General features: G+C 50.9%; 1 protein-coding gene across 5 annotated transcripts in view; it reads right to left on the minus strand.

Annotated features, from left to right (window-relative positions):
* Nucleotides 1–1,657: 1,657 nt before the first annotated feature.
* The window catches only part of SIL1 (SIL1 nucleotide exchange factor), a 105,183-nt gene continuing 80,041 nt past the window's right edge, over nt 1,658–26,799 (minus strand). For all 5 annotated transcript variants that reach the window (XM_052816563.1, XM_052816565.1, XM_052816564.1 and 2 more), the window contains 3 exons: nt 6,794–6,890; nt 4,344–4,508; nt 1,658–2,115 (listed from right to left, as the gene is read on the minus strand). In XM_052816563.1, the coding sequence (XP_052672523.1) occupies nt 1,765–2,115; nt 4,344–4,508; nt 6,794–6,890 (613 nt within the window). In that variant the 3' untranslated portion in view covers nt 1,658–1,764. The remainder of the gene's footprint in view (nt 2,116–4,343; nt 4,509–6,793; nt 6,891–26,799) is intronic.

The raw sequence follows: 26,799 nt of genomic DNA on the forward strand, positions 1-26,799 counted from the left end.
TGCTGCCGGCTGCCCCGAGGACCCAGCGTGTGGGGGCTTCCCCCCGCAGAGGAATAGCACCCGCAGCACCGGCTGGGGACAGTCCCCACGCAGGGCACCGGTCACCCCAGCTGTGTCAGCCAAGAGAAGATAAAAGCCTGGTGTGAAAAGGTGGTGTGTCCCCCGCCACAGCACCAGGAGATGAGAGCATGGTGGAGCTCTTCTCTTCCTCTTCTTCCTCTCCTCTGCTCTCAAATCAGGGGCCACCACCCAGCCTTTAATGCCCATTTCTCCATGATGCCAAAGCCCCAGCACTGGCCCGGGACAGCCCTGGGCAGGGTGGCCGGGGGGGGCCACGTGCCCGTCCCCAGGCACGGGGCAGCACCATGGAGCTCGCTGGGCTCACTGCAGCATCCCACTCGGCATGTTTCTCACAGGGGGACTCATGAGAAACAGAATTGATTTATTAAAAAACCCCTCAAATCCTCCCCAAAAAGGGTTCAGAACAAGGAGAGGGTAACTAATGAAACAGGCAAAATAATGAATAAAGTTAGTTTTTATAATCTTCTTTGCTGATGGCAGGAGGTGGCAGTCATCTCCAGGCCAGGGGCTGGGCAGCCCAAGCCTTGAGCAAGACTTTGGTTTCTTCCTCACCTGTGGAAGGACAATGTGGGGAGAAAGAATCAGCCCAACAAGGAGAGGGCAGAACATCTTCCCCAACGGACCATCCGGCGTGAGGAGGACCTCAGAGGAGGTTCATGGGGGAAGGGGACCTGAGCCTAGAGGAGAGAGAGGAGAAGCTGCAACGGGAAGAGGTGTGTGAAGGGAGAGGCCCCAGCCCAGCTCAGCAAGGAGAACGTGCTGTACTCTGTGGCTGGCCAGCCTCACTCCCTGGAGATCATCTTGGAAGCCACCTCCCAAGACAAGAACGACGCAAGCAGAAAAACTCAGTGGTTTGTTGTAGGGCAAAGCGTGCTTTGCTTCACCGGCTGGTTCGCCCCTGTGATGGCAGGAGCGGTTCCATGGCTTAGATAGATGTTTTGACACCCAGCCCATGGGGACATGGCTGGCCTCTAAGCAGAGAGGGGCTGCAGGAGAGCTGCCACAGTGGAGCTACGTGACCTACGCAGAGCGGGTGGTGGAGCTGGGCTTCTTCGAGCCGGTCACGGCCACACTGACTTGACCGAAGGATAGTCCTGCTCTGAGCAAAGGCTGGATTAGAGACCTCCAGAGAGCCCCTCCAACCAACGTTTCAAGGAAATGACGCTCCATCCTCCCATACAAGCGCAAAATAATCCAAAGGCAAACGGTGCTGTCTGAGTGCCGAGATGCATCATACAGAAGCAAATAAAAGATCACAGACACCGCAGGTCATCGCCAGGCAAGAACAAAGGCAGATCAGAGCTGTGGGAACAAACGCTTCCCTTTGTGCAGCAGAGCTGCCTAACAAGGACAGTCCCACATCCCTCAGTCCTGCCCACCCCAAATAAGCCTGCAGACACACTGAGAACACTCATAAGGTACCATGGTTGGAGGCAACGTAAGCTGAGAGTCTACCTCATTCCCTCTAAAGTATATACCTCTATTTTTCCAGCAGTACCCCATGCAAAAAAAGCCATGCCCCCAAACACGTATGTTTTAATAATGAAGCTATTGGCACATTTGCCCAGTGGTGGGATCTCATTTAGTCCAGCAGTTTATTCAAAAGTGCATTTACACTGGTGCCATCAAAACTCACGCTGTTGCCCTGAATTATCTGGAACTGAACTGAATCTACAGTTCTTTTCATCTTAATTCCTGAATGATGGTATTTACAGAGCCAAGGAGTTCCTTGAAATAGCCCTCTTTGTCACCTTCCCTCTGCTCCTCTGCCGCCAGCTCCTCGTACTCGCTGCGCAGGAGGCTGAGGGTGGTGCTGAGGGCCTGGTCCCCCTGGTAGCGCTCCTTGCAGAAGGCCATCAGCACGCTGACCATCTTAAGGACCTTCTCCCGAGTGTCGTGCTCCGGCATGGCCAGCAGGTTGGAAACGACCACGCACCAGTCCTGCTCCACCACCGCCGGGACCAGCTTGACTTGCCGGTACTGCTGGATTTTCTCTTCCATTTGATCTCCGTGCTGCGAGTCCTCAAGCAGCATCTGTGGGAAGTGGTGGAACATGGATTAATATCCCTGTCAGAAAGCAACTGCTCCCACGAGGTGACACATCATGGGAGAGGAGGACGCACACCCCCTACCACCTGCCTTGGAAAATGACTTGCAACAGAAAACCAAGACGAGGTTGTGTCCTGGTTCCCTGTTGCCCACGCATGAAGCTGGTTGCCCACCCTGGAAAACTCTTGGTGACCAGGGGTTTCAGTACCACATGGCCCTGAAAGGGGACTCAAGGGGAAAGACGTTCAGCAGAAGATCTGTAAAGACTCTGGGTCTGCTGCTTTGGGCTGCTGGACAGGCTCCTTCAGTGCCTAACAAACCACCACCTGGCTTCATGCTGCTCTTGCGAAAAAGATGGACATCTCGGTCTCCTTCAGCCACAGCCAGACCTTCCCCTCCCAGCCTGGTCCAGAAAACCCCAAATACTGAAATCCTGCAGGGATGGTGCCGAGAGCAGAAAGGTGCCCGCAGGGACCAGGGCAGGCAGGGCTGCCGGCTCCCTTCCCAGCGACAGACCTGCCCCGAGCAGCGCCGGGGCCGGGAGGAGGAAGGAAAACCTCCCACCACCACCCTGACACCCTTGGGGGCTTGGGTGGTGGAGTGGCTATTGATAGCGTGAAATTCCCCAAACAGGCTCCACTCCCCCAGTGGATCCTCCCAGCTTGGTTGGTGGCTCCTGTGATAATTATTCTGGCTGTGCTTCACTAATTAGTTCTGCGTAACACAGAGCTGCTCGCCCCGGACTGCTGAAGGCAGGTGAGGGCTTCTGTGAGGCTGGTGAGCAGAAATCCTGTCCCCGGGGGCCGCTTGGGTCCCCGAGGGCACCCATAACATTTTCTTTGACCTCTTCATCAGCTTGGCAATAGACTCCTGCTGTCCCCTGGGTGGCTGCTGCAGGGAGCTTGGTTGTACTGATTTACAGGACACAGTGTGGACAAGGAGGGACAACACCGAGGAGATGTCCCCACTCCCAGTCCCCCGAGAGGGCTGCCTGCTAAATTGCCACTGGTCAGGCAGGATTTGGGGTGAAAAGAAAAGAAGGCAGCAGAAAAAGCCGTTCAGAGCCCCGGCAATTTGTGCTTCAGCGCAGAGAGCTGCCGATGGCAGTTTACGATTTTCAAACCAATCTATCTGACCGTTGCCCAGCCCACCCCAAATCTGCGACCACCACTCAGACAGCCCTCCTCCCCACCAGGCACCGAGGGCTCTCCCGTCTCCTCCGTGAAGCGGCTGGAATTGATAGACGGCATTCCCAGTCCAAAAGGCAGCAAAAAATAATTGTTTTAACATAAACATGAGAATTTGCCGAGCCTGCAGACTGCCCCCAGCCACAGCGGAGCTGGGAACAGATGGGGCTGCTGGAGGGGCGGCCATAAAACGTGCAGCAGGAGTGAACAGGAATGGTTCAGGTAAAATGCCCGCGTACGCTCCCTTTCCATGCGAGCAGACAGACAGGACTGCTGCGTGTTAAAGCCAGCACCTGATAAGATTTCAGACCTGCTAAAATAATTTGCACCTTTACAAAGTCTCCTGGAAAACAACTGTTTTAAAACACAGACATTGCTCTGCGGTGCCTGAAACCCAAGTATTACAGCAGTAATAATCTGCAGGGCAAATTGGCTATAAACTGAGTGAAAGTGGATTTAATTTCCATTCTCTGGAGTAAGAGAAACGCGCAGACTAAACAACGAGCGATGGCAAGGAAAGACGGGTTTTAAACTGACATTTACAGCAGTAATCCAAGGTATTTGAAAATAAAACACTTAACGTTGCGGGCTTGGCTCCAGTGAGGGATGTGCAGGCAGGCAAGGGCCTCTCCAGCAGGCAGGGGCACAGCAGTGGCGGCTGGTCCCCGGGCACTTGGCTGGCAGCCGGCGGCTGAATGCCGCAGCCAAGCTCACTGCAGTCCGGTGTCTGTTTTCCCTAGTCAGGTCCTTGCCATTTTGTTATTTAAACACCCTCGGGTGGAAACGGCGATGGCGGTTTAATGAAAAAATAAAGATTTAAGCGTGCTCTGGGCTCTCCCGGGCACTCGTCCCCCACAGCAGTGGCCCATGGGCTGGAGGGAACTCATCCCAACAGCACGGAGATGCTGGATCGGCCCCTCCTCACCCTCGTCCCATGACGATGCTCGACGGCCCCTTTGGCTCGGTGAGGGGGTGAAGGTGGGGAGTGCCTGGCCGGGTCCCGTCCCCTCCCTCCTGGCTCCTCACCTTCTCCACGATGAGGTCGTAGAGGAGCGTCACCACACGGACATGGAGGGTCTCCATCCCTTTCTGCCTGAAGAGGCTCCTGAGGACCTGGAGGCCGCCCAGCTTGAGGAACTGCTGCTGGGCGTAGGGGAAGTGTCTCAGCATGGAGGACAGCGCGAAGAGAGCCTGAGGTGGGGAGAGAGGTCCGTCAGCACAGTGGCCACAGTCGCTGCATTTGGCGCGGTGTCTTCATGGCATCCCACAGGGACAGGAGAAACACGCTCCAAACCATTTGTGCAGAGCTCCCTGGCAGATGCGTTCAAACCTCTCCTTGCTGAGGAGCATCTCCAAGAGCCCCCTTTTCTCCTGATCCCAACCCTCCCCGGCGCTGTGAGGCTGCCTGAACTTGGGTGACTTCCACCCAGACTCCAACTCGGACTGTCACCGCATTCGCTAGAATGATAACCCAGAGGGACCTGTGACCAGCACCTGAACAGACCCAATGCCATCGCTTCTCCTCACAGTTTGCCCCCACCGGTCCTCGGCACAGAGCCCGGCTACGGGCTAAGGACAGGGCAAAGGCGGGTCCAGCACCGCTCAGCAGAGCCTGATCCTCTCAAGATGATTTGGACACCTCTCCATCACACCCACGTGGATGGAGGACAAGATCATGATGTTTCCGAGGACACAGTCCCAAAACAGCGTCTGTCACGGTGCAGCATCACGCACCGCCAGTCAGACACCAGCACGCCCGCACTTGCCTTGAGCGGCACGGGGTTAACACCGAGGAGGCAATTAGGGGCCAACCGGCTGAATCTTACACTCCTCTGGTTTTGACAACCGCGGTTTGCAGAGGGGACGGGCTGACGCTGCCCGGGGCAGGGCTGCTGCCTGAGTGGGGATGGGGGTGCTCATCTGGGTGCCTGCCAGCGATTAGAGCCGGCTCCTCCACGCACCGAGGTGGACTGTGCATCCCCACTCTCCTCGGACAGATCCGAGCTGACAGCCATGTCTTCCCCGGTCCCACTTGTTTCTATTTTCCATCTTCCAAGTTGCCACTGGTGAATTGGAGGATGTTTCCGTCTCCTTTTTTAACCATAGGCCAAAGGACAGGGGAGGGAAGAAATGCACTTTTGGCCTCGCTGCTGCACACTGCAGTGAGCGCTGGGGCAGAAAACCCACCAGAGCGGGAGCTGTGGGCTGCTGCTTGGTGTGGGAAGGGGCTAGGGCACCGACCTGTCCTTGGGATCCTGGCCTGGAGACGGGAGACCGTACACAGCATAGGAACTTGAAATTAAAAACCTCTGTCCTCCTGGAAAAGGGGGTTCAACCCTCAGAGGCTCTCGTAAGGTCACATGTGAAAGTGGACGATACTGAGCTCATCCCTTTCACTCTTCTGCAGGTGCTGCCAGCAGGACGCGTTCAGGCTCACTGGAAAGAATCGCCCTGTACCCAACCACCCAGGGGTTGAAGTGATGCTGGTCAGGGCCTCTGCATGCCCAGCCATCCCTCCCCACCCCAAAACAAGCTCCGGCTTGAGTCATGGGCACTCCAGGGAGGAGTTTCTGAGCATGGAGCATCCTGTGGTGCACTTCTCTGGCTGGGACCTCCTTACACGTGTGGCCAAAAGCAAAGGGGTTCCCCAAACTCTCCCGTGCCTTTCACTAGCGGGAGGACCCTTACCACGGACTAAAGGGGAATGTGTTTGTAGGAGCTTGTTAAAACACCGGCAGTGCGCCACTGTTTGCATAACAGCAGGTGCATTAAAGATGAACGAAGGAGCTGGTGGTGCCCTTGCCCCACTGAACCCCCTCTCAGAAGAGGTCACCGTGTTAAACGATGGGGCTGGGTTTTCAGGAGCAGCCAGGTAATTTTATGGCCCGTAAACAGAGGGAGCATCACACGCTAAAGCAAGGGTAATGAGATCTCATGCTCCAGGGATTACAGCGAGGAGGGAGGGAGGGAGGCAGTGAGGAACCCCCCACCCCGACAGACAGCACTGCACATTTGGCTGGGGGCTCTCGGCGCTGCTCGGCTTGCTCCAAAGCCACCGCCAAAGGCAGGACACGGGGCTGGCTCCAGCAATTAGCTCCTTCCAAATGTCAGCTCCCATGTTTGTTAGACTCTGATGGTTATGCCTGCCACAGGGACCCTCGCCTTTCCTCCCAGAGGAGCCGCAGCACTGAGCCCTGTCCCCCACGGGGCAGGCAGAGCTGCTGTGCGTGCTGCTGCTGGCAGCGGGGGCGAGACCAACAGTGCTGGGAGGCCAGCACGCACCGGCCAGCCAGGGCTGCTGGGGGTGGTCCGGCACCCAGGGCCACTCTCCTGTACCCATGGGGAGCAAAGCCCACCCAGCATGGGGACCAGCGCAGGGTCCCACACTCTCACGATGGCAGTGATGTCCCGAGGAGCACTTGCATTGAGTTCAGCACAAAAGCAGCTTTACCCAGAGGTGCATCCCACTTGCTCACCTTCTTCTTGACAGCCAGGGGTTGTTCCGTAGCCAGAATAACCAGGAGCTTCTGCAGCGCACCCCCTTCAATTGCTTCTATCTGGACTTTGGGGTTGCTACAGGGAAAAAAGCAAAAGGCAGGTCACCAACAGAGTGGGGCATGGCAGGGTGGGACAGACTCCAGGTCTGTCTGGGGCAGCACCCCACAGTGGACATGAACGAGCGTCAATCCAGCGCGACCCCAGAGCAAACCCCTCCAGCTCCCACCAACCACAGTTGTGGGGTTACGGAGAAGATGCAAAGCCATGCAGGCCATCTCAAACACAGCACATGACTGATGCAGCCTGAAGCGATGGCAACAGGGCTGGGGAAGGGCCCGCCGGGCTGTCCATATCACCCCATCACATGCCCATGTCCTCCCCTGGCAAGGAGCCTTCCCCTGGGTTTCCCTTGCAGCTATTAATCCTCTCGCTTTGCATCACATTTATTCCTTAACAGCCTTTTATTTCGGCTCTCACTTTCCCCCTCTCTCCCACTCCTCTCTTGCTGTTAACATGCTGATTTATTTAAATGCTTCTGTGCTGCAGGACCAGCCCTCCAGCTCACCTGGAGGAAGGTCCTGCTTGTTCCCAGCACCTCTGAATCACAAATTATGCCTCGTCTCACCACCCACACAACCCTTGCTTGAAGTGCTTTTCTCCGAGGGTTATATAAATGGCTAAATGCATCCTTCTGTCTGCAAGAACCAGGCTAAAATTTCAGGTCTGGATGTGAAGAACTGGCCCAGGTGCAGGCAGACGAAAACAAACCTTGCCTGCTGTCCGTGCTGCCCCTGGGTACCGGCTGCCCAGGCAGGGGCACCTCAGCCATGCAGACGCTTTGCAAAGCCACTTCCAGTACATCTTTGAAGGTGGTGGAGAGGTTAGATGCTACAGGCCCCTTCTTTGGCAGGGCTTTCACAGTCAGAGCATAACGTACTGGCTGTCTACATCCCTGATCCCAGGTCTCGAGCTCCGAGGAAGAGCTCCAGCACTTCAGCCTTTGCTCGACTTTGAAGCAGCAGTTGCACTGAGGCCAGACAAAGGTCACACATCCCTGCCACAGCAAAACACACAGCTCTTACTGCAACCAGAAAGCTGCTGGAGCAGCCAGTGCCAAGCATCATCCAAGAAATAAGAGAGACAGAGGCAGACAGGGTCATAAAAAAAACAAAAACAGAAGACAAATGGATTTGGGCAGGGAGCAGCTTTGAATTAAACCCATGGCTCCCAGAAATACAGCAAAACACTAAGCTCATCTATGTCAACCAAGGTGCCGGGCAATGTCTCCAACCCTCCCTGCTCCATCTAGGCTTTGCTTCTCGCACCATTAGGAGTCATCCACAGCTCGGAGGTGGCAGATCTGGTGTGCAGGTTCCTGACTGCAATTACCAGGCTGACCTCAAGGCAGGAAAACGGGGGTTCTTGAAAGCCACCTTTGATTTCCTCTTCGTCACCCGCTTGCTGCGGCAGGCACCCTGCCGAGGAGGGGGACATCTGCGACCTGCCCAGAGAGGGCAGGAAGGAGAAAGTACAAACCCAGGAGCTTCAGGATCCTCCTGCAGAAGAGATTTTCACAGCACGGTCCACACATGCACCCGAAGACCCCCGCGTGCTGGCACTGCAGTAGCCCCAGCATCCCTGGGTGCAAACCAGCTTCTGGCAGTTCCTGGGTCCAGGTGGGACCTGATGCATGTACCAAGATGTGTTTATCCCCCATCCTCACCACGTCAACAGGTGCAGCAGTCTCTCCTCCTGCAGCAACAGGATGTTATTGTCCCCCTCAATATGGTGGGAAATGACCCACCTGGCCAACCCCCTCTTCCTGCAGAGCAGCGATGGCATCTCTGGTGGCCTGGCCTGGGCTTTGATTTTGGAGAGTCAGGAGTCAATGCAGGCAAAGAGCATCAGCCCCAAAACCGTCAGCTGCCCCCAGGCAACCCCTGGCCCCAAGGTGATTTTCCTCCAGATGACGACCACTGCTCTCATCTCCAGCCATACCTGCACTCACACGGACAGCCATGGCCCCTCCAGCACAGGGACAGCCCAGGGACAGTGCTGCAGCCCCGCAGCATCACAGCACCCCATCCAGCCTCAACAACTTCTCCCAGGGCAATGATGGGAAGAGTACAACGGTGGAATGGAGGACAAACAGCTCCCAGAGCACTCGGAAGTTGGCTGAAGACCCGTCTAACATACCCCAGCAGGCGGAAAGGTGCTAAGTGTGACCCTCGCCTCAAAAGAGCCAGAGATAAGGAACATCTACCCTACAGAAGTACACAAATCCTGCACCTCCTTTCGGTCCAGATGGACGTATAAGCCAGACATATCCAGGGCTTGTGATAAGACTCCTTCGGGAGTCCAGAGACGCAACACCCAGAAGGCAGCAAGGAAACACAGCAGTGAGAAGCAATACATGTCCCAAGGTTGCTGAAGGTGCCCTTGGCAGTGAGCTGGGCACAGCTGGTACTTGAGCTGGGATGGCTGAGCACAGGCGTGCTCACCACAACAGCATGAAACCTTCTCCTGCAGAGGCTAGGCAACACGAGCAGAGCCGCTGGGGCCGTGATGACAGCCCTGCGCATCTCTGAAACCCACCCAGCCGCTACAGGAGATGCACAGACATAACCCTCCTGCTGTGACAAGCTCTGCTGCAAACCAGGTAGGAGGGGGAAAAGGAGTTTTTTTTCCAGCTTTGTTTTTCCAGCAATGACAGCTTTGGTCTCTGCCTTTGTCTGTGTATGGTTGGGTTGTGCTTGTTTCTGCTTTGAGCTTTTCTAGGGGAAGTCACGGTGCAGAGAATTGGCTTTGCCTGGCACATCATCAGCCATGCTGTCAGGCACATTTTCAACACTGGGGCTCCGTGACCGGTGTGAATGAGAGGGGGGAGAAACCCCAGCTGCATTTCCAGATCCCAAGGAGGAGCGGGCAACTCTGACACTCAGAAAATACAACTTTTGATCCAAAAACCTGACCAAATTTCACATGCAACTCACTCTGGGCAAGGGAGACCAGAGTAAGTACAGAGCAAGCTTGCAGGCAGGCACTTTTCTGAGTATAACTGCACTGAAAGGAGAATCTCCTATGCCAGAAACCTCTTAGTGCCATTCAAGTAAAACGTCAAGTTTGGGATATCCAAGTTCTTTTGTCACATCTATCTAAAATAAATAATAAAAACTCTACAGCAAGGGAGGCAACTGAAAAATTGGTATGCCTTTTAATGCTTGGTTGGTCACCTGGAGGATTAGATCTAATTAAAATCTCTGAACCATGGAGCTTTTGCCAAGGAGCACCTCTAGAGGTTAGAAAGCCTTCCTGGATGGTAGGCGTGTTGCTCACTTCTCAATGTTTCTGTTGTTTAATGTCTCTACTATCAATAGTTCGGGCTTCATGCTAACAAACAAGCTCATTTGAAGGTTTGGAAAACTCAGCACAGATCTGTACAAATTACACTGTCAAGCCCAGGGAAAAGCAGCCTGAACAAAATAAATACAATGAGACAGACTGTGGAGCACTCACATGGGAAATTCAACCTGTGCTAATCTGCTAATGGGTAAGGGGATGGCGGTACCAGCAATGAAATTCACTGAAATGAAACTCTGAGGCTGGGACAGGAGTGCAATACAGCCTACGATGACATCACGTGAAACTACAGTGATGGCAGAGATTTGGGTGTGCTCAACAGATTAGATAAACCAGCCTCAAACCTGGGTGAGGAACAGCCACAAGGCTACAGGGACTCAACACAAGCATCGTGCTGGGGTTCAAGCAGCTTCCCAAGAGAGACCCCCATGTGCTAAACAGCCCCAGTTTGCCCTGGGAGGACCCACCCCAATTGCAGGGTCATACCACATCCCCTCCAGACGTGGCCCTCACCGCACATCTGAGGTCCTTGTGCCTCCCAGCCACGTTGCCCACATCCATCTCTCATTCTGTTCCTGAAGAGTAGAACACAAGGCTGGGTACAGGCTCATTATGATTGATCAATGCAAGAAACCACTTGGGTGCTAGGACAGGCTAGGGTTAAGAGGCACGCTGTCGGTGTTCACGCTGCCCAAGATGCGTTGAGCAGGGGTGAAGAAGCTGGGAAGACCGGCAGGAATCTCTACTGCCCACAGGTGCCCACGCCACAGTGTCTGAGCAGCTCCTGAGAAAGCTCTGTCCCTTGCAAGGTGCGCTTTGTTCTTCGGCAGAAGTTCCTGAAGTTCTTGAGGCATGGGCCATCCATCCCAGATTGTGAGAGAACCTCTGAGCAGCTCTGGGCACGGGCCACCCGATCCTCTCTATATGGATCCTGGAGATAATACTCTCTTTCCCAGGGTGTAGACTACGGTCTACTCTGTTTTCAAATCCCGATATGGGCTGGTCCTCCATCCAACTCAAGATGTCCCAGCTGCCTGCAGACCTCCTTGCTTCTCCCCACCTCTCCCAGGGACCTCTGCAGACAGGCTCACCCAGCAGTGATGGGGCTGCCGCAAGCAGACTGCAGCACTTAAGACACACCATTTTGACCACAGGACAAACAACATTTATGTTTCCCACTGCTACCTCCTTATGAAGCTCCTGGAGTTGTGACTTTGCCGAGCACAAATCTAATGTGCCATTTCATCAGCCCAGCACGTTTGCCTCTTGGTGGCTGGAGGAGGATGACCATGCCCTTCAACGGAGAGGGGAAAAAACAAGAGCAGGGGAGGGAAAGCCAACAGAAAATCTCCATTTGAGCCTGCCTGCTGCAGCTCGCAACGGCAGAAGGAAACACTCCATTTTCTGCCAGTTTATATTTCACTGCATTGGAGTTACAACCTCCCACGAGAGGCCAGAAATTATTACAGTCAAGGCTTGTTTGCCAGGACACCACAAGCCTCAACAGCTCACGGAGAGGGGAGCAAAAGCAATAAAAACAAGAGCTGACGCGCTGTGATCAGCACTATCAGAGTAAAATTGAAATGAAGTTGCTGCAACGCCCCAGCGACCAGTGGCAGGTCCTGCCTTGGGCGGGTGGTGAAGGCAGAGATGGCACCCAGCACCTTCCACAAGCTGCCAGGTCAGGATGTTTGCACCCTTCTTCCTTTTTTCTTACAGTAAAGCTCTTCATGGAAGCAAAGGAAGGACCCGTTAGGATGAGGATGACCAGCCAGAGGACCCACCAGCACGACGGAGGCTTCCTGGAAGAGATGTGGGCTCACAAGCTGGGATCAAAGCCCTCCAAAACAGTCTCCCCACATGCTGTAGCTTGCAATACCCTCCCCCCCCGCACCGCAATTCCCCCCCACCTTGCTGTTAGGGACCTGCTTGTGGGACAGCTGCCATTTCTCCCTGGACATTGTTTTGGGCATGCTAAGGAGCAGCACCGGCACAGGGGACACAGCTGTTGCTCCTGAAAATCCAGCACAGGCTTCTCCTTTACCATTTTCACTGGCAAACTCATTACATGGAAGCAGCTCCCATTTTGCTGAAGAAAGGATTTTTGAAGAGTACTATCCGTCGAGAGATACCCTTATCCTATTCCTCCTAGAATGACCCCAAGTACACGTGTACAAATTTAGGAGACTTTTCAAAGTTTTTCCAGGCTGCACGTGAGGGGCATGGGAAGACTGAAAAGCAGCAACACAGCCCTGAGGCAACAGTGGCTCTTGAGTTAGATGGGAACTTGCAGTACGGCAGCAAAATTAGATTTAAATTAAAAAAAAAAAAAAAAAAAAAAAAAGAAGGAAAGCCAAGCAGTACGGAGGGACCTGGGGACTCAGAAGCACAGAGCAGGGCAGGCAGGCAAATGCCCTCATCTCTAATGCTCCAGCAAGGATGCACACAGAATATTTATTTCTTGGCCTGCTGCTTGTACAAACCTCAGGAGACCCTAGGAAAAAAAGGGTCGTCATCTAACACTGAGCATCCTGCTGAAGCCAGGTAGAGAAAGACCAAAAAGAGGTGCGAATGGGGGAGTGCAATGGAGGGGATGCTCCTGCCCGGCAGGAGCAAGGTGCTGAGCACAGCACTTCTCCTGCCCTGGCTGGAGCATGTCCTGCTGTGGCAGCAGCTGCACACCCGCTCTCGTGGTCACCGGCTGCTGAGCTACACCAGCATCCTCCCCAGGGCACAGGGAGGTAATTCTGGAGAGCTCGTGCTTTGATGAAAGCCTGATGTGATGGTGAAAAGGCATGATAATCACTGGGCTAGACAGGACTTAATGGGTCTCTTCTCTCGTCAGAACCAGCGGTCTGCGATGCCGTGTGGGAAATCAAAGCCAGGGATCAAAGTTATAAGTCTGTGAAACAGCCTAAAAAATTTAGTATAGTCTATTTAGCTTGTGCTGTAACCTGAGGATCAGAAAAAGGCAGCAAGGCAGCATGGCTTACCTTGCCCGCCCCCTCCCTCCATCCCCCTCCCCACTTTTCACTCCAAAATTTGTTAACAAAGAAAATGAGAGCGCACCAACGCTCTGCTCACAGGAGAGTGAAGTGGCTCGGACTGAAATGTGCCTACGATGGCATTACAGCTCCAAGCCTTGCCCAGCTTCTTGTGCCTCTCAAACCGTCACACCTGGGTAAGAATTTGAAAGGCAATGGAAAAGGTCATTTTTGTGAGTCCTGGAAACCAAAAGCAATACAAGCAGGGTCACACATGAAAAGGCCAAAGACTTTTTCAGAGACCTCTGTATTTGGAGGATTTCTGACAGCTCTTGTAAGTATATTCATGCTAAAACTACCTGACAAATAATAGAGATAAAACTGATCATTAGGATGCCAACATTTAAATGTTTGACTGGAATTCAGTAATTCCAGCCCGAACTATAGCTGTAAATCTGAGAGTCTGAATAAGGGCAGAAAAAAGAGGCAGGATGATCAGCAGCTCATTAATACTTGCACAACTGAATTTAGATTGCAGGTTTAAGGAAAAAAAAAAAAAGGCATTAAAATAGTCCAAGTGAGAAGTGACACATGGGGAGAATATGCTTTCCTGTTGCATTGAAAGCCCTGGCTATGGCATGAACTATCCCCATTGGAAATGACTGCGGAGCAGCTGCAGCAAGCCCAGCCAGCTCCAAATCCACGAATTTCCAGCTACACACCGGGTGGCTACACCTCTTTCCGAACTTTGTTCTTAAGAGGAGGATACCCGGGACAACTCAAGGTGAACAATTCTGTGGCCCCCTCATCCTTTGAAACAACCACCCTGGCTCTGCCATGGGATGCCAGCAAACGATGCTGAAGTGCAGGATTGGTGGATCTCTTACAAAAATACATACTTAACACAGAGGCTTTCCATTATTGCAGAGTCCCATCCTATCGAAAAGGACATTTGCACATGCAATATGAGATGTACAGGGTAATAATAAAATAACCCCAACAAGCCTGCCTGTGACTATCCGGAGTTAGAAGGAGGAGGGATGAAGCACAGACACCCCCAAAGCCCCCACCAAGGTCCGCATGCAGCAGAACTGGCCTAGAAAGCCTCTTCTCTGAGCATCAGCTCAAACCTGAGTTTATCACAGACAAAGGCCTTCAGAGCTTTGACTTAAGGAGATTAAAATCCACCCAGAAAAATGGAGCCCTAAGTAGTTGTGCCGATCAAAATACAGCGAAGAAGAAAGTGGGGGCAAGGGGGGAAAACCTGACAAAAGGAAAACTAGGTTTCAATAGGCAACACAATACAACAATTTCATACGAAAGATGTGAAGCATAAAAGAGATGTTAGATGTTCAAAAGCACAGAATATAGGAGAGACATAAAAAAACCCCGAGAAGATGAAAATCTCCATTTCAATGCAATGCTGCCTTCTCACTTTCTACCAAGCCAGGCGCTCATCGCATTAGTGGGGGAGCAGCAGCATCCCTGTGAGAGCAACACGTCTCAACGTGACATAACGGATTACATAGATGCAAGTATGGTTTTTAATGAGCAATTAGGTTATTGAGTATTTGTTACTAAGAGGAGGAATAGAACCGCAGAGAATAAGTGCGAGCTGAGTATGTGATTCTGTGATTTTGATGGGCTAATGTGATACTTAAACTGAGGGAGCATGAGTCACCCCAGAGATGCAGAAATAGCATGGAAGACTGCCTGGGAAAAGCTGGGGGAACCTTGGCTTGCTATTGACCCTCTATCTGCATCCCAGACACCAGCAAGAGATAGTTGAGCTTCTTATGAGCCCTGCAACGACCCTGCTCAAAGCAGGAGGGCTATAATGTCCCATTATGGAGAAGCTCTGAGCTCCCTGGGGACTCAGTGACATCGGGTTTAAGCAGGGCAAGCTCTGCTCTCAGATACACGATGTAAGTGGGAATTACCTAGTGTGAGTTTCTGGCCCTCTGCAGACACAACAATTTCGAGCTGGAAGCGTAGAGCAGAGCTACTTCGTGCGGTGTGGCCAGTGTCGAGAGCCACAGGGAGCCCCACAGGGAGGGGACCCGGCTCGCTGAAGCCCAGAGAGGACAAGGCTAAGGAAGCTAATATTTTGGAACAGGAGAAAAATCAGACAAGCTGCAGTGCCATAATGTAGCATAACAGATGGATAATTAAATTTATATGAAGAGCTGTAAAAGTAAGTAATTAAACAAAAATACAGAATAGCGAATCTGCTGCAGCGAGACACCTCGCAGGGGTGCAGAAAGCCCCCACAGCCAGGACCCAGCGTCCCAGCTGCAGGGGAGTGGGTGGCCCAGCCAGGGCACTCGTTTGGGTCAACTGAAACGAGTTGTCACCCAAAGCACGATTGCTCTGGAGAGGAGTGATGTGAACAGAGGGACCGAGTCAAGTTGCAGCAAAACCCCTCCTACTCCTCACCTCTCCACGGAGCAGAGTAGAAGAGTGAATACCGGCTCTGGACAATAAAATCTTAGGTACCATAACAATATCAACCACGCCAGATTGTTCTGCTGAATGCACACAAACAACAAACCGACAGGCTGTATTTATATCCATAGAAAAAAAGGTACCATGAAAACAGGCTGGAGATCACACACAGCAACAAAGCGAGCCCAGGCAGGAATCCCACTGCCCCAGCATGCGTGAGGCTCCCAAGGACACCCTCAGACCCCCCTCTCATCTCCTGACCCTCGGCTTTGCCAGCTCTGAGCTTTATTTTGGTGCCAGCACATACTCCACCGCTACGCGAACATCAGTGCTGACGGCCAAATGACTTGCTGGTCTGCTTTGGAGGGGGTTATGCACCTGAAGCTCCCACCGACACCAGGGCAAGTGGAGGGGTGCAGCTTTCAAGAGCCTCAGATGCCAGCTCAGCTTCCACAAGTTTAATCAAAGACCCACCAACCATTTTATGATTAAAAAACAAAGTTTTTTGGATTCTCGGGGCTATTGCCATCACCCTGTCAGCACGGAGCCAGAGGAGCCAGCAGAGGAAAGGGTATGAAACAGCACCGTCAAGGCTAGCCCCTCTTCTCCGTTCTCCTGACAGTGAAGGATGGGCCCATGCAGTCCACTCTGGAGGGTTTGTCAACCTGCTGTGATTTAAGGGCTGGACTGGGTGACTCATACCCCATCTGCAACGATCAAGGGAACTGCGTGAGCTCTCTTCCAGCACAATGTGTTGAATGACTGATCCTTCCAGGTAGGTACAAGCAAGTGCTCCACCATGCATGGAGAAGGACATCACAGGAACTTCCCCTGGTGCTCAATCACCCAAACCAATGCTTTATTTTGAGGCATAAATCAACCTTAAGGCTGTATGTGCCATGCTTACAAACACTCTCTATGCATTTCTGAAAGCCTGTTACTTTACCATAGGTCAAATGCATATCAGTGCCTAAGGATGGGGTCTGTTTCATCAAAGACTGCATTAATAAAAAGCGAGCGATTCTCTACAAGTGCAAGCAGAACTAATTTATTTCCATGCCATTTTAGCCATAGCCCACAAAAACTGCGTAGATTTCTTTTCAAAAATCACAACACAGCAAGGAACAAGAACAATATTGTAGGATTAATACCATGTCCTTGAGCTCATCCAGTGTTTTTCATCACAGAGACTTCAAAGCAGCCCCTGATTTATAGATGGGAAACAAGCACTCCCAGGAGCGTCGGCAGTAGCACCAGGGTGCAAACATGAGTGCTGGACTCCTGCCTCCCCGCTCCTCCCCTTCTTCACACGCCTTTTCTCAGCATGTCTCCAGCCTGCTGGCTCCAAAACTCAACTGGCCCAGGATGGTGGCAAACGCAGGAGCACCTAAGGTCCTACCTAGCTCTTTGCTGCTGCTGCGGGACCCCTGAACAAGACCCTTCTGCGACGGTAACTCACAGTGGGGCAGCTTTGCACAGAAGCATTCCTGCAAGATCTGCCATATCGCACTAAGCATAACTCAAGGCATGCAACATTACTCAAATATTCCAACAAAACCTATTCACATGCCTTAGGTAACATGAAAATACTGCAAAAAGCTGTCTGAAAGCACCACAAGAAGAAAGCCTTAGTGCTAACTGCCCGGCTCCTAACACTCTGGCTTATATTCTCCAGCAGCAGCAAGTGCCTATCTAACGCATCCCACTAATAATCTTGAGAGACGTTAAAAGGTGGCCTGAGGCTAAGACCTTCAATTGTTTTTGTTTGCTTGCTCATTTGAGCTGATTTTTCTTTAAGACAAGTGCTAATAATATAAAAAAAAAAAAAAGAAAAGAAAGCCTTTGCCTGGCATGTCCCTGTTGGGAATGCCAGCGGAGCGCAGGCACTCTCCAGCTCTTCCATGAGACACAAAGCGAAGTGTGAGAACAGGCACTTCACTTCGCTCCCTTCCAGCAGCATCTCTGCGATGCTCTCTCCTATTTTAACCCTGCCATCTGTTTCGCAACTCTCTGCGTTCCTCGTTGCAACCAAGGAAGGCAGTGCATTACATCAAGCAAATCTTTCTATCATCTCCCACCCATTTAGCTTATGGACTTGCCCTGGAGCACCCCCAGGCACCACAACAGAAGGTACTGCTCTTAAACAACTGATCTGCTCACCGCTTACGAGCCTCATCTCAATCCACCTCACTTCTCTACAGGCAAGGGAAGATGCTGGATCACAGGGAAAATCACACCCACTGCAATGTCATGTTTTAAACTCTGGCTGTTCTTAGTCCCACCAGGTTTAACAGTGCTATTAGAATCATTTTAGACTAGAAAAGTAGATTTGTTTCACTGAGTCATGATTCAAAAATGAGACTTTGCTCCATTTACAAAAGCAAATCACCATCTTGCAAATGCCAAGCACAGACTCCAGCTCCAAAAGTGAAGCCTGGGGAACACTTCCAGCCGGAGAGAGAATGGAAAAGCTGCATCTGCAAAAGCTGGGAAACCTTTTTTTATTTATCTGGTTTTGATAAACAGAAAGCATGACCTGTGGAACACCAGCTCCTGGAGAAATCTAATGAACTCATTCTGTATCAAGCAACATAATCACGCATTAATAGAGAAGAGAGTGACAGCAGGAGTGCCACCACAGGACCAGGGACTACAAAGCTGCAATGCAACCCACAGACAATTCAAGCCAGTTCTTGGGTGGGAAGCCCTCGAGGAAAACTTGGGAGTCACAGAAAGCACCAGCAATTCTTTCTGCTTTCTGATTCATCCCTACTCAAACACCCACATGCCACAGCAGAGGAGGCTGGAACTGCTACATTTAGGATGACATTTAAAAATCAAGGTTGTGCTGCTGATGGTCATTAAAAATCCAACAGCATTTTTCAGAAACAAGTGGGTACTCGCATTGGTGTCCTTGCCAAATATCAGCACAGCAGTAATTTTTCTAGCAGCTTCAGTTAAAAGATAAAGGAAAATCGCACCCACCTATAATTACTGTTATTACTGTTGTTGTTTTTTTAAACATTCACTATATACCCTTATATTTTCTAAATACAAAATAAGATGGAAACATTTCCCTAAACATTTCTAAAGTGTCAGATTCATCTCACTTAACATTAGACACCTAAAATTAAGACATCTAGCTCAGACAAGCTGCCTGGGCTCCCTTGGTGAGGTGTTCCAATCTGTGCTCTGCACATCCCTGGAGACCCAACCACTGTTTCTGTATTTGCACGGGACTTGCCCAGGCTAATCCAGAAAGGCAAGTCTACAGTCCAAGGCTTTAGATTCGCTCTGAAGCGGGCTGCATGTATTTTGAAAAGTGTCTGGGGAATTCACAGTCACCAGCAGTGAGCAGAAACGACGGTTTGCCCTGTGGGAGATGGGGCTGTCTATGACTCCTGTCTTATGATGGGATGATTTGTCTTTTGGAGGCTCTCTTTGTGTCTTTGGAGGTCTTTGTGTCTCTCTCGCCTGGTTGGAGACGAAGCCTGGACAGTGAGCTCAGGTGGACACTCGTGAAGGAAGATTGCAGCTAGCTGATGTGAATCCCATCTTCAGACAAAGGGTGAAAGAAACACCTATGAATGCCTGAATCAAGCTGTCAAGGAGTTAAAATGGCCAAGCTAGCTAATAAAATATGGTAATAATGCAACAAATTCATGTGCATATATAGGAAACAAAGCTGTGGCAGGTACCACAGCTAAACTGGATGCTCAGAAAGGGCTGGAGCAAGGAGAGGAAGCATGTTAAGAAGGGAACATTTTGCATAAAAGATGCAGTGGAATAAGACAATTATGCAAGAAGAAAGGAATTTCAGCAGTGTGTCCTACATCATTGACGGATGGAGAGAACAGATACCTTGACAAAGAAAGCCAACGTGCCAATTAAGTTTTAATGACCCTAAAGGCAAAGAGAAAAAGGCCTCATCCACTACTGTGGAGGAGGGAGCCAACGGACAGACTTAGCCTGGCAATGAAATGGTTAGGAAAAGCCAGAAAGATCTTGAGATGAACACTGTCTCTGTAACAGAGAGCAGTGATACAGGCATCAGAGGTAGGTTCTGCGAGGCAGCAGATAAAGGGCTTAATCACCGGGGCAGAAGAAAGCTCTGAGAGCTGAGAGTGGTTGTGGAAGATGAGATGCCTGGATTCAGAAACAGCTTGAATATGAAAGGTGAAGGAGGAAGAGGGGTTCAATTTATTCAACGCTCTGGAACTGTGGAAAGACATACGCTATGCAAATGTTAGTTGTGATGATCACTTCCCACTGCTAGACTTTGTTAAGAGAGGATGGGAAGGTGACACAACCAGAAGTTCACACATGTGCTGCGAAGGCGCAGGAGGAGAGAAGACTTCCCAGTAATTGCTGGGATGTAAAACCCCAGTCGATCGTAGCCTAGTAAACAAATCTGGGTCTGTGTTCCCATCTGCCTTGTACCGAGGAGAGAGAGAAGCCACTGCCCAGTGGGTCTGCTGAGGGCATAGTGCATGCCACCAGGTGGTCTGCCTGCCCTGGGGGTGTCAGGTTGCTGTGTCTGCCTTTGGAAGCTGTAGATGCTTAAGGACATCACCTCAGAAACCGATGGTCCTAAACCAATGCTTCCTGCCCAGACGGATGCTTGTGAACCCACGTGGGAGCACCCTGCGCTGAGCCCATGTAGAGCGTCTCCTTGCCAACGTCCACCAGCTCAGCACACAGCAGTCAGACTGACTTCGGGCCATTTACACAAAGGAGGTTGCCACGACCTCCAGCTGAGTACACAAACGCTACGAGATGAGAAGCCGCCTGCTCTGTGCTAATGACTAACGACACGAGTGCATCATCCTCCCTTGGCCATCCCCCGGAGTGTGAAACACTGGCCTCCTTCCCAAGCGGAGCTGCTATTACCTCCCGCAAACAATATCCACTACTGATTTGTGACTATGAGCTCAGTGTCCACAAACATCCTGCCTTCTTCTGTCCTTACTCACATCCTTCCCCTTCTGCTCCCCCCAGCAGCAAGGACACCAGCTTGCCACCAGTCCAAGGAGGATCAGTACAGCTCTTCATCCTCTCTCACCATATGGGTTGGCTCTTCACCTTACCCCACAGCTGATGGCATTGAGTGGTACCAGCACAGCAAGGTGAGACATTCCCCAGGTTGGGCAATGCACAGTCCAGGTCAACAGGTACTGTGGCTGACATGACCTGTCCGAGCAGCTGTCTGGAAATCATTACCCCATGGAGACATCAGTCATCATGCTGACCTACCTCCTTCCCACTCTTCTTCTGCCTATCATGCAAAAGCAAGAAAAAATTCTCAGTTTGATCTCAGTTGATCAATTTGAAATTCAGCAATGGATGTCATCTATTCTTCTCCCCCAGGATGGCTCAGTGGACAGTAGGAGTTGGAGACATTGATTATCATGTTGGAAAATAGAACTTGGACAGGCTTTAAGTCCATCTTTCAGAACCATTATATTTAGTTCAAATTCTCTCTCTTCTGTGTGCGTTCTCTGTAAATTCCCCAAATGCAGCACGAATCTTCTAGCATGCTTGCCATGGGATGAATCTGGGCAAGTTCCCGGTCCTCAGATGCTCATCCATGTTTATGTCCTTCATGCTGTGCCGTGACAGCACGTGTCGCATAATGCCTTGGATAATCTGGGTCCACGTATTCATGGCAATGGACCTCTGCGTTTCACAGCACAAACCCGGGGACCTACAGCTGACTGTGGACACATTACTCGTTCTTGAAATGTAGGCCACAAAGCTACTTTAGTTCTGCTTTTGCTTGTAAATCAGGGGCTTACATATGTAATTGGCCTAACCATAAGAGCAAACAGCAGCATTGGTAGCACAGTGCCAGCAATTATTCATGCCTATAATAAACGCCTGTAAAATTGAAAGCCAGCCTTTGGAAATCTGGCTCTTTACTGCACATATGAAAAAACAACAACTCATTTGCAGGGCTTGGCCAGTGGAGTTTTTCATTTTGGGGGAGAGAGTGAGGGGGGTAAGGATTTCTTTTTTCATTCTATAAAAATGCTACTCATGCCTACGTTCAGGTCACGGATTATTTTGGCTACGTTTCAGAGTTTTGGAATAAACCCAGTGACAGGCACGGAGGACAAATCTGCCCTGCGTATTCAGAGAGTAGGTCTCTGGGAACAAGCACAGCTGATCCCCATCCCTTGGCATGTGGGAAACAGAGTAAATTGTTTACAATTCCCTGCATCTGTGCTGAGCCAGCAGTGAGCCTGCAGATGAGCTGTCATCCCTGGAGATGACATACAACCGCTGGCCCTACCACTTCTGGGCAAACAACCATGCGGCGCTATTCCGTGCGAGAGCAGAGGTGCTGACCCGGTGTCTTGGACAGGTCCTACCAGTTAACGATGGCAACCTCGCTGATAAATCACTCCTTTGGGTCAAGCCGCAAACAGCACACTGCTTCTCTTTGCCCTCTTCAACCAACCGTGGCTACATCTCACTGCAACAGGGCAACAACACATCTGCTCTAGGACTCGCAGGATGAAAGGTGTGATGAGATCATTCTTTCTGCTATACACGCTTCTCCCACAACACCAGAGCAACCCCTAAAAAACTCTTCTAGCACACTGCTGAAAATCAACATGGTCTCCCTTGATGGCAAAGACCCCACTGGCAACAGAAGCCTGCCCACTGGGTAGACCTTACAAGCCCAGCAGACAACACCCTGCTGAGATACTATCAATTTTAGTCCTTGAATTGCTTTAACAATTAGCAAGGTTGACAGGTGTTAACACAGTGAGCAAACAGTGTGAGAATGGAGTGACTATCAGGGAGCAGACCTGCAGCCTGACGTGCTGGAAGGCACCACGCAGGTGTGGGTGACTACCAGCACCCCTTCACACAGCAAATTGGCATGTCACCCATACCAGTGCCCTGAAAAGCAATGCATCAAGTCTTCTCCTTGGTCCCTGCTGAGTGAAACGCACAGTTACCTATCACAAGATCCTACAGATGCCCTTCCATGCACACCTCCTCATACACCCGTTGGCCAAGGGCTTCATGGTCCATGGCCCAGCAGCTTTGCTGGTGTCACGTTCCTCCAGCATCACCTCAGCCCTTTGCTTCCTCAACGCTCACCAGGTAGCAGCAGATTTCTCTCATTCCAGCAGCAACTTGGAGCATGACAGTAGCAGGGACCTTTGACATGCTTTGGACTTCCGAGGTTAGAAGGTCTGAGGTACTGACAGACTTCCTTAACCACGAATCAACTGCTTTATATTCTCCTTTGGCATTTCTGGTTGTTTTTCTCCTACTTTAAGCGGTGGCTGAGCATGAATGGGAAGAGCTCTGTAAGGACAGCTCTCCCTCTCTTTGCTATGTAAAGCTTCCCCCTTCAGAAATTTTCTGTAACTACCAAGTTTTAGTATCTTCTGAAGGAAACTGCATTCATCACAGTTCAGAAGGGACCTTTTGGCCTAATCCCCACTAGAAAAACTGCCAAACTGATCCTCCCATCTCACAATTAACAGTGACAGAGACTTCGCTATACCGGGCAATGCGGTGCTGCTATGACAACAGGAACGGGAGACTCGTCAAGGGTCTCATCGAGAGGGATAACGAGCAATCATGGCTCACAAAGAAAGCAGAAATCAATGAGAGCTGTTGATATCACAACATTTTGCTGGATTGGGCCAGGTATTCGGTGAGCTTTGAAAGGTTGACTTGCATTGTTATGGCATGGTCGCCATGAGTACAACTTCTGAGCACAGGCAGATTCCTGGGGAGTAGAGATGAATATTCATGAAGGAACTCAGTTTGGGAGAGGAAATGAATCAAGTGTGACAAATGCCGCCTATTAGGAAAAGAGGGTGGCGTCTATTTTTAGTGGAGTTAAGCAAACATTAAAGCTCACTCTCTAAGAACTCCAAATAATACCACTCGCTGGCTCTGCCTCTCCATCGCCAGATAAGAATTCAGCAGCACGTTGTCACCAGCCAAAACCTGCTCGCCTGAACAGAAGTTTTCCGATTTAGCCCCCGTATGTGTTTTATAAAAATAAAAGTTTTAATCTCTAATCTGCATAGGAAGATGTGACAGTTTCCACCAGGATTTATTTTTTTCCCCCTCTCCAGAATCATAAGGCTTGAAGGAACCTTTTTAAGACGGAAGAAAATGCTGCATTCAAATCTCCTAAAAGAGCACTCACGCGGAGCTGTAATCACTTCAGATGCACAGAATTATCAGGAGGAGAAAATTCATCTCACTTAGAATCAAGACCCAATTTGAAGCAGAAAGGAAGAGGCTTGGTTTGCTGCCATGCCAAGCACTCAGACTTTTCACTGAAGTCAAAGAAGCTACAGCTGCTCTGAGCCATTGAAAATCATGCCCAGAATCTCTAGTGAAACTTGTTTGCAGAGATGGCAGCAGGCTGATAAGGATGTTGACTATTCCAAATAGGCCCACGTTATTTTATATTTTTAGAGATACTTAGCCTGCCTATTATTATTATTATTAAGCAGAGGTGGAGTATTTACTGCCGCCTTCTCAGAAACCTGTAAAAATGCTGCCTTTCAGCAGGCTCCTCTTTTCTTCTGGTGAACATTAAAGAGTTTCCTTCTTTTACTTTTCAGGCTTATAAAACGTCCAATTAAATAAGACAACAGAGAGAGAATATTGCCTAATAAAAATAACACGATCCCCACAAAGCTATTTGAGAGGCCTTGATCCCATAACCTAAGGTGCTCCCAAGCCAAGATTAAGACCAGAGCGTTTGGAGGGGTCTTTCCAGGGTTGTCCTATCAGTGAGCACTCAGAAGACCCCTGGGCAAGGGGAGAGCATGAGCCAGGGATGAAGGACCCTCGCAGCAAACTCTCTCCAGGCTCAGTCCAGGCGCTGCTGGCTCAGCTGGTTCCTGCGCTCTCCCCTGCCACGCACCAAGGGCCAACCCTTCAAGTCAAATGCCCCATTTCTTACCAACTCCTCAACCTGCAACACCACGCAGCTTCTGTCACCTCTCCTGCAGAGCTTCAAACACTGTCTTAAAGATGGCTTACAAAGAAGCAACTCTGAAATTAGACATGTCAAGTATTTATTATCGATACCTGCCTCTGGCACCAATCGGGCTGGGTGAAGATCAACGGCAGAAAGACAGAGTCTTTCCCAGAGCAGCCAAACCCTGGGAAATAATCTGTGACTTTGGGATCAGAGGTGGTATCTCCGCGTGACGTTCCCGCCCTGGCCTTTCCCTCCTGATCAAGTGCCCCCATGGTTCCCCCTCGGCTTTCAGGTTATGAGCTCCCCTTTCATCTTCAGAGGAAGATGCCCACCATTAACGAAGCGTGACTCATTACTGGGTGCACTGGGGTAACCTGCATCCCCAGCACAGCACACGTGCCTGGGTCCCCACCAGGACAACAGCCAGCATGCGGAGCTCACTGTACATCACCTCCCTGGTGCTTTACAGTGTCATTTGTTAGTAAAGCTGGGCCCATTGTCCTTTAGCAAGCACATCTCCGTCCCTCATTGCACCGGCCCTCAGCAACTGTTGCCATGGTTATTCCATTTGAGAGCTTTTCATCAAGATGATGCTGCAACTGCTGAATTGTCTCTTGCAAGAGTTATTTAGGAATAACTAGTTAGTAAGGAGGAATAACGGGTTCAGACTGCCCACAGAAGCCAGCAATCCCAATTATTTTCACTTTGATCCTGCCTTCTTTCTGGTCTCTGCCAGGTTCAGGTTTAAAGTGGGAGTTAGAGATAAGCAAAAGAGAAGGAACGCTTCCTGAAGGGAAACGCACTTGGCTCTGCCAGGAGATTAAAGGTCTCTCTTCATACAAAGCCTCTGCTTTTCAATCAATCGTAAATAGGCTATAACAAGGCACAGCAATCAACCAGGAAACATATATCCTCACCTGTCGGGTTCGGGGGAGAAAGGAGACGTATTTTCCAGTTCCATCATGTTAATTGTTAATCAAGACATTATGGGCACAGCCCAAAATCCGTTCACCAGTCAAGGGGAGTAACTGATGTCCCAGCGCTCTCCTCCTGCAAGGCACGGGCTGTGCCTGCCCCAGCCGCGAGAGCGGCTCTCCTGGCAGGCTCCAGCCCACAGCTCTGCTGGGGCTGCCAGCGGTTCATGTTGAGAGGCGGCCGCATTTCAGACCCACTTTCAGCATCACAAAGTGAATGAATAAAGCCTGCTCCGGAAAGCCAAGGCCGTTTTGTTTAGCTCTCATTTAAAGTTCTGAAGAGTGACTGGGTAATGATGGAGCTGGTTTCCTCCTGCAGATCGGGTCCCACAGCGCAGTCCGTTAGGTTTTTAACAACATAAATGCCTTTTCCTGCTCTGTGTTATCCCTGGCACAGGTTTTGGGTAGGGAGGCGCATACCGCAGGACCTGAAGAACAGTTCGGCTAAAGAAGAGGCACGTGGAGCCTGCTGCAGCCTGTGCATCCACCGGCACCAGCCCTTCCCAAATCCCAGCCCGCTATGGCAGAGGGGGCTGCCCAAGGCACCGGAACCTTCCCCACAGAGGGATCCAAAAGAGGAAAGAAGACCTCAGCTTCATTCACAGGAATGAGCCCAAGGGTGAGAAGAACATATTAGGTGTAAGCCAAGCTCACACCTGGAACCCAGCAAACATGCCGTGCTGCGCCACGGAGACACTCAGCAGAGCCGCAGTGCTAGGTTTTAAAAGGGTGTTTGCCCAGTAGCAACTGGTAGGGACACCTGAGTCCCTACCAGGGGACTCAGGCACCGAAACTGGAGCCACCAGCCTGGTGCAAGGCCTGCTCCCCCAGGGCTGAGTTCACCTCCTTGTACTGGCAAGGCAATACGTGGCCGGCAGAGAGCTGCAGCCCCCTCCACAGCACTCCAACGAGCGCACCACCACACTGCTCGGCGACCACCCATGAGCAATGAGCTCTTTCTTGTCAATAGACTCTACTTTCCTAACAGCCACACACCGAAGACAAAGAACTGAATTTGGATGATGTGATGCCCAGAGAGATCGCGATTCAGCCTTTCCCGAGTTACCAAAAGAGACTGAAAACGACTTCACTTATTCTAGCTGAAGTAGCCGGATTTGAAGAAATTAAATTTGTCAGTTCATTAGTGTGTAACATAAGAATGAAAAATGCATTTCTAATTCCTGATCTGCTAATCCACAATCCGCTGATCTGCAATCCCCAGAGTCCCCAGGGAAAGAAAAGAAAATCCA

Source organism: Harpia harpyja, chromosome 20 (assembly GCF_026419915.1).
Source record: "Harpia harpyja isolate bHarHar1 chromosome 20, bHarHar1 primary haplotype, whole genome shotgun sequence".
NCBI classification, from domain to species: domain Eukaryota; kingdom Metazoa; phylum Chordata; class Aves; order Accipitriformes; family Accipitridae; genus Harpia; species Harpia harpyja.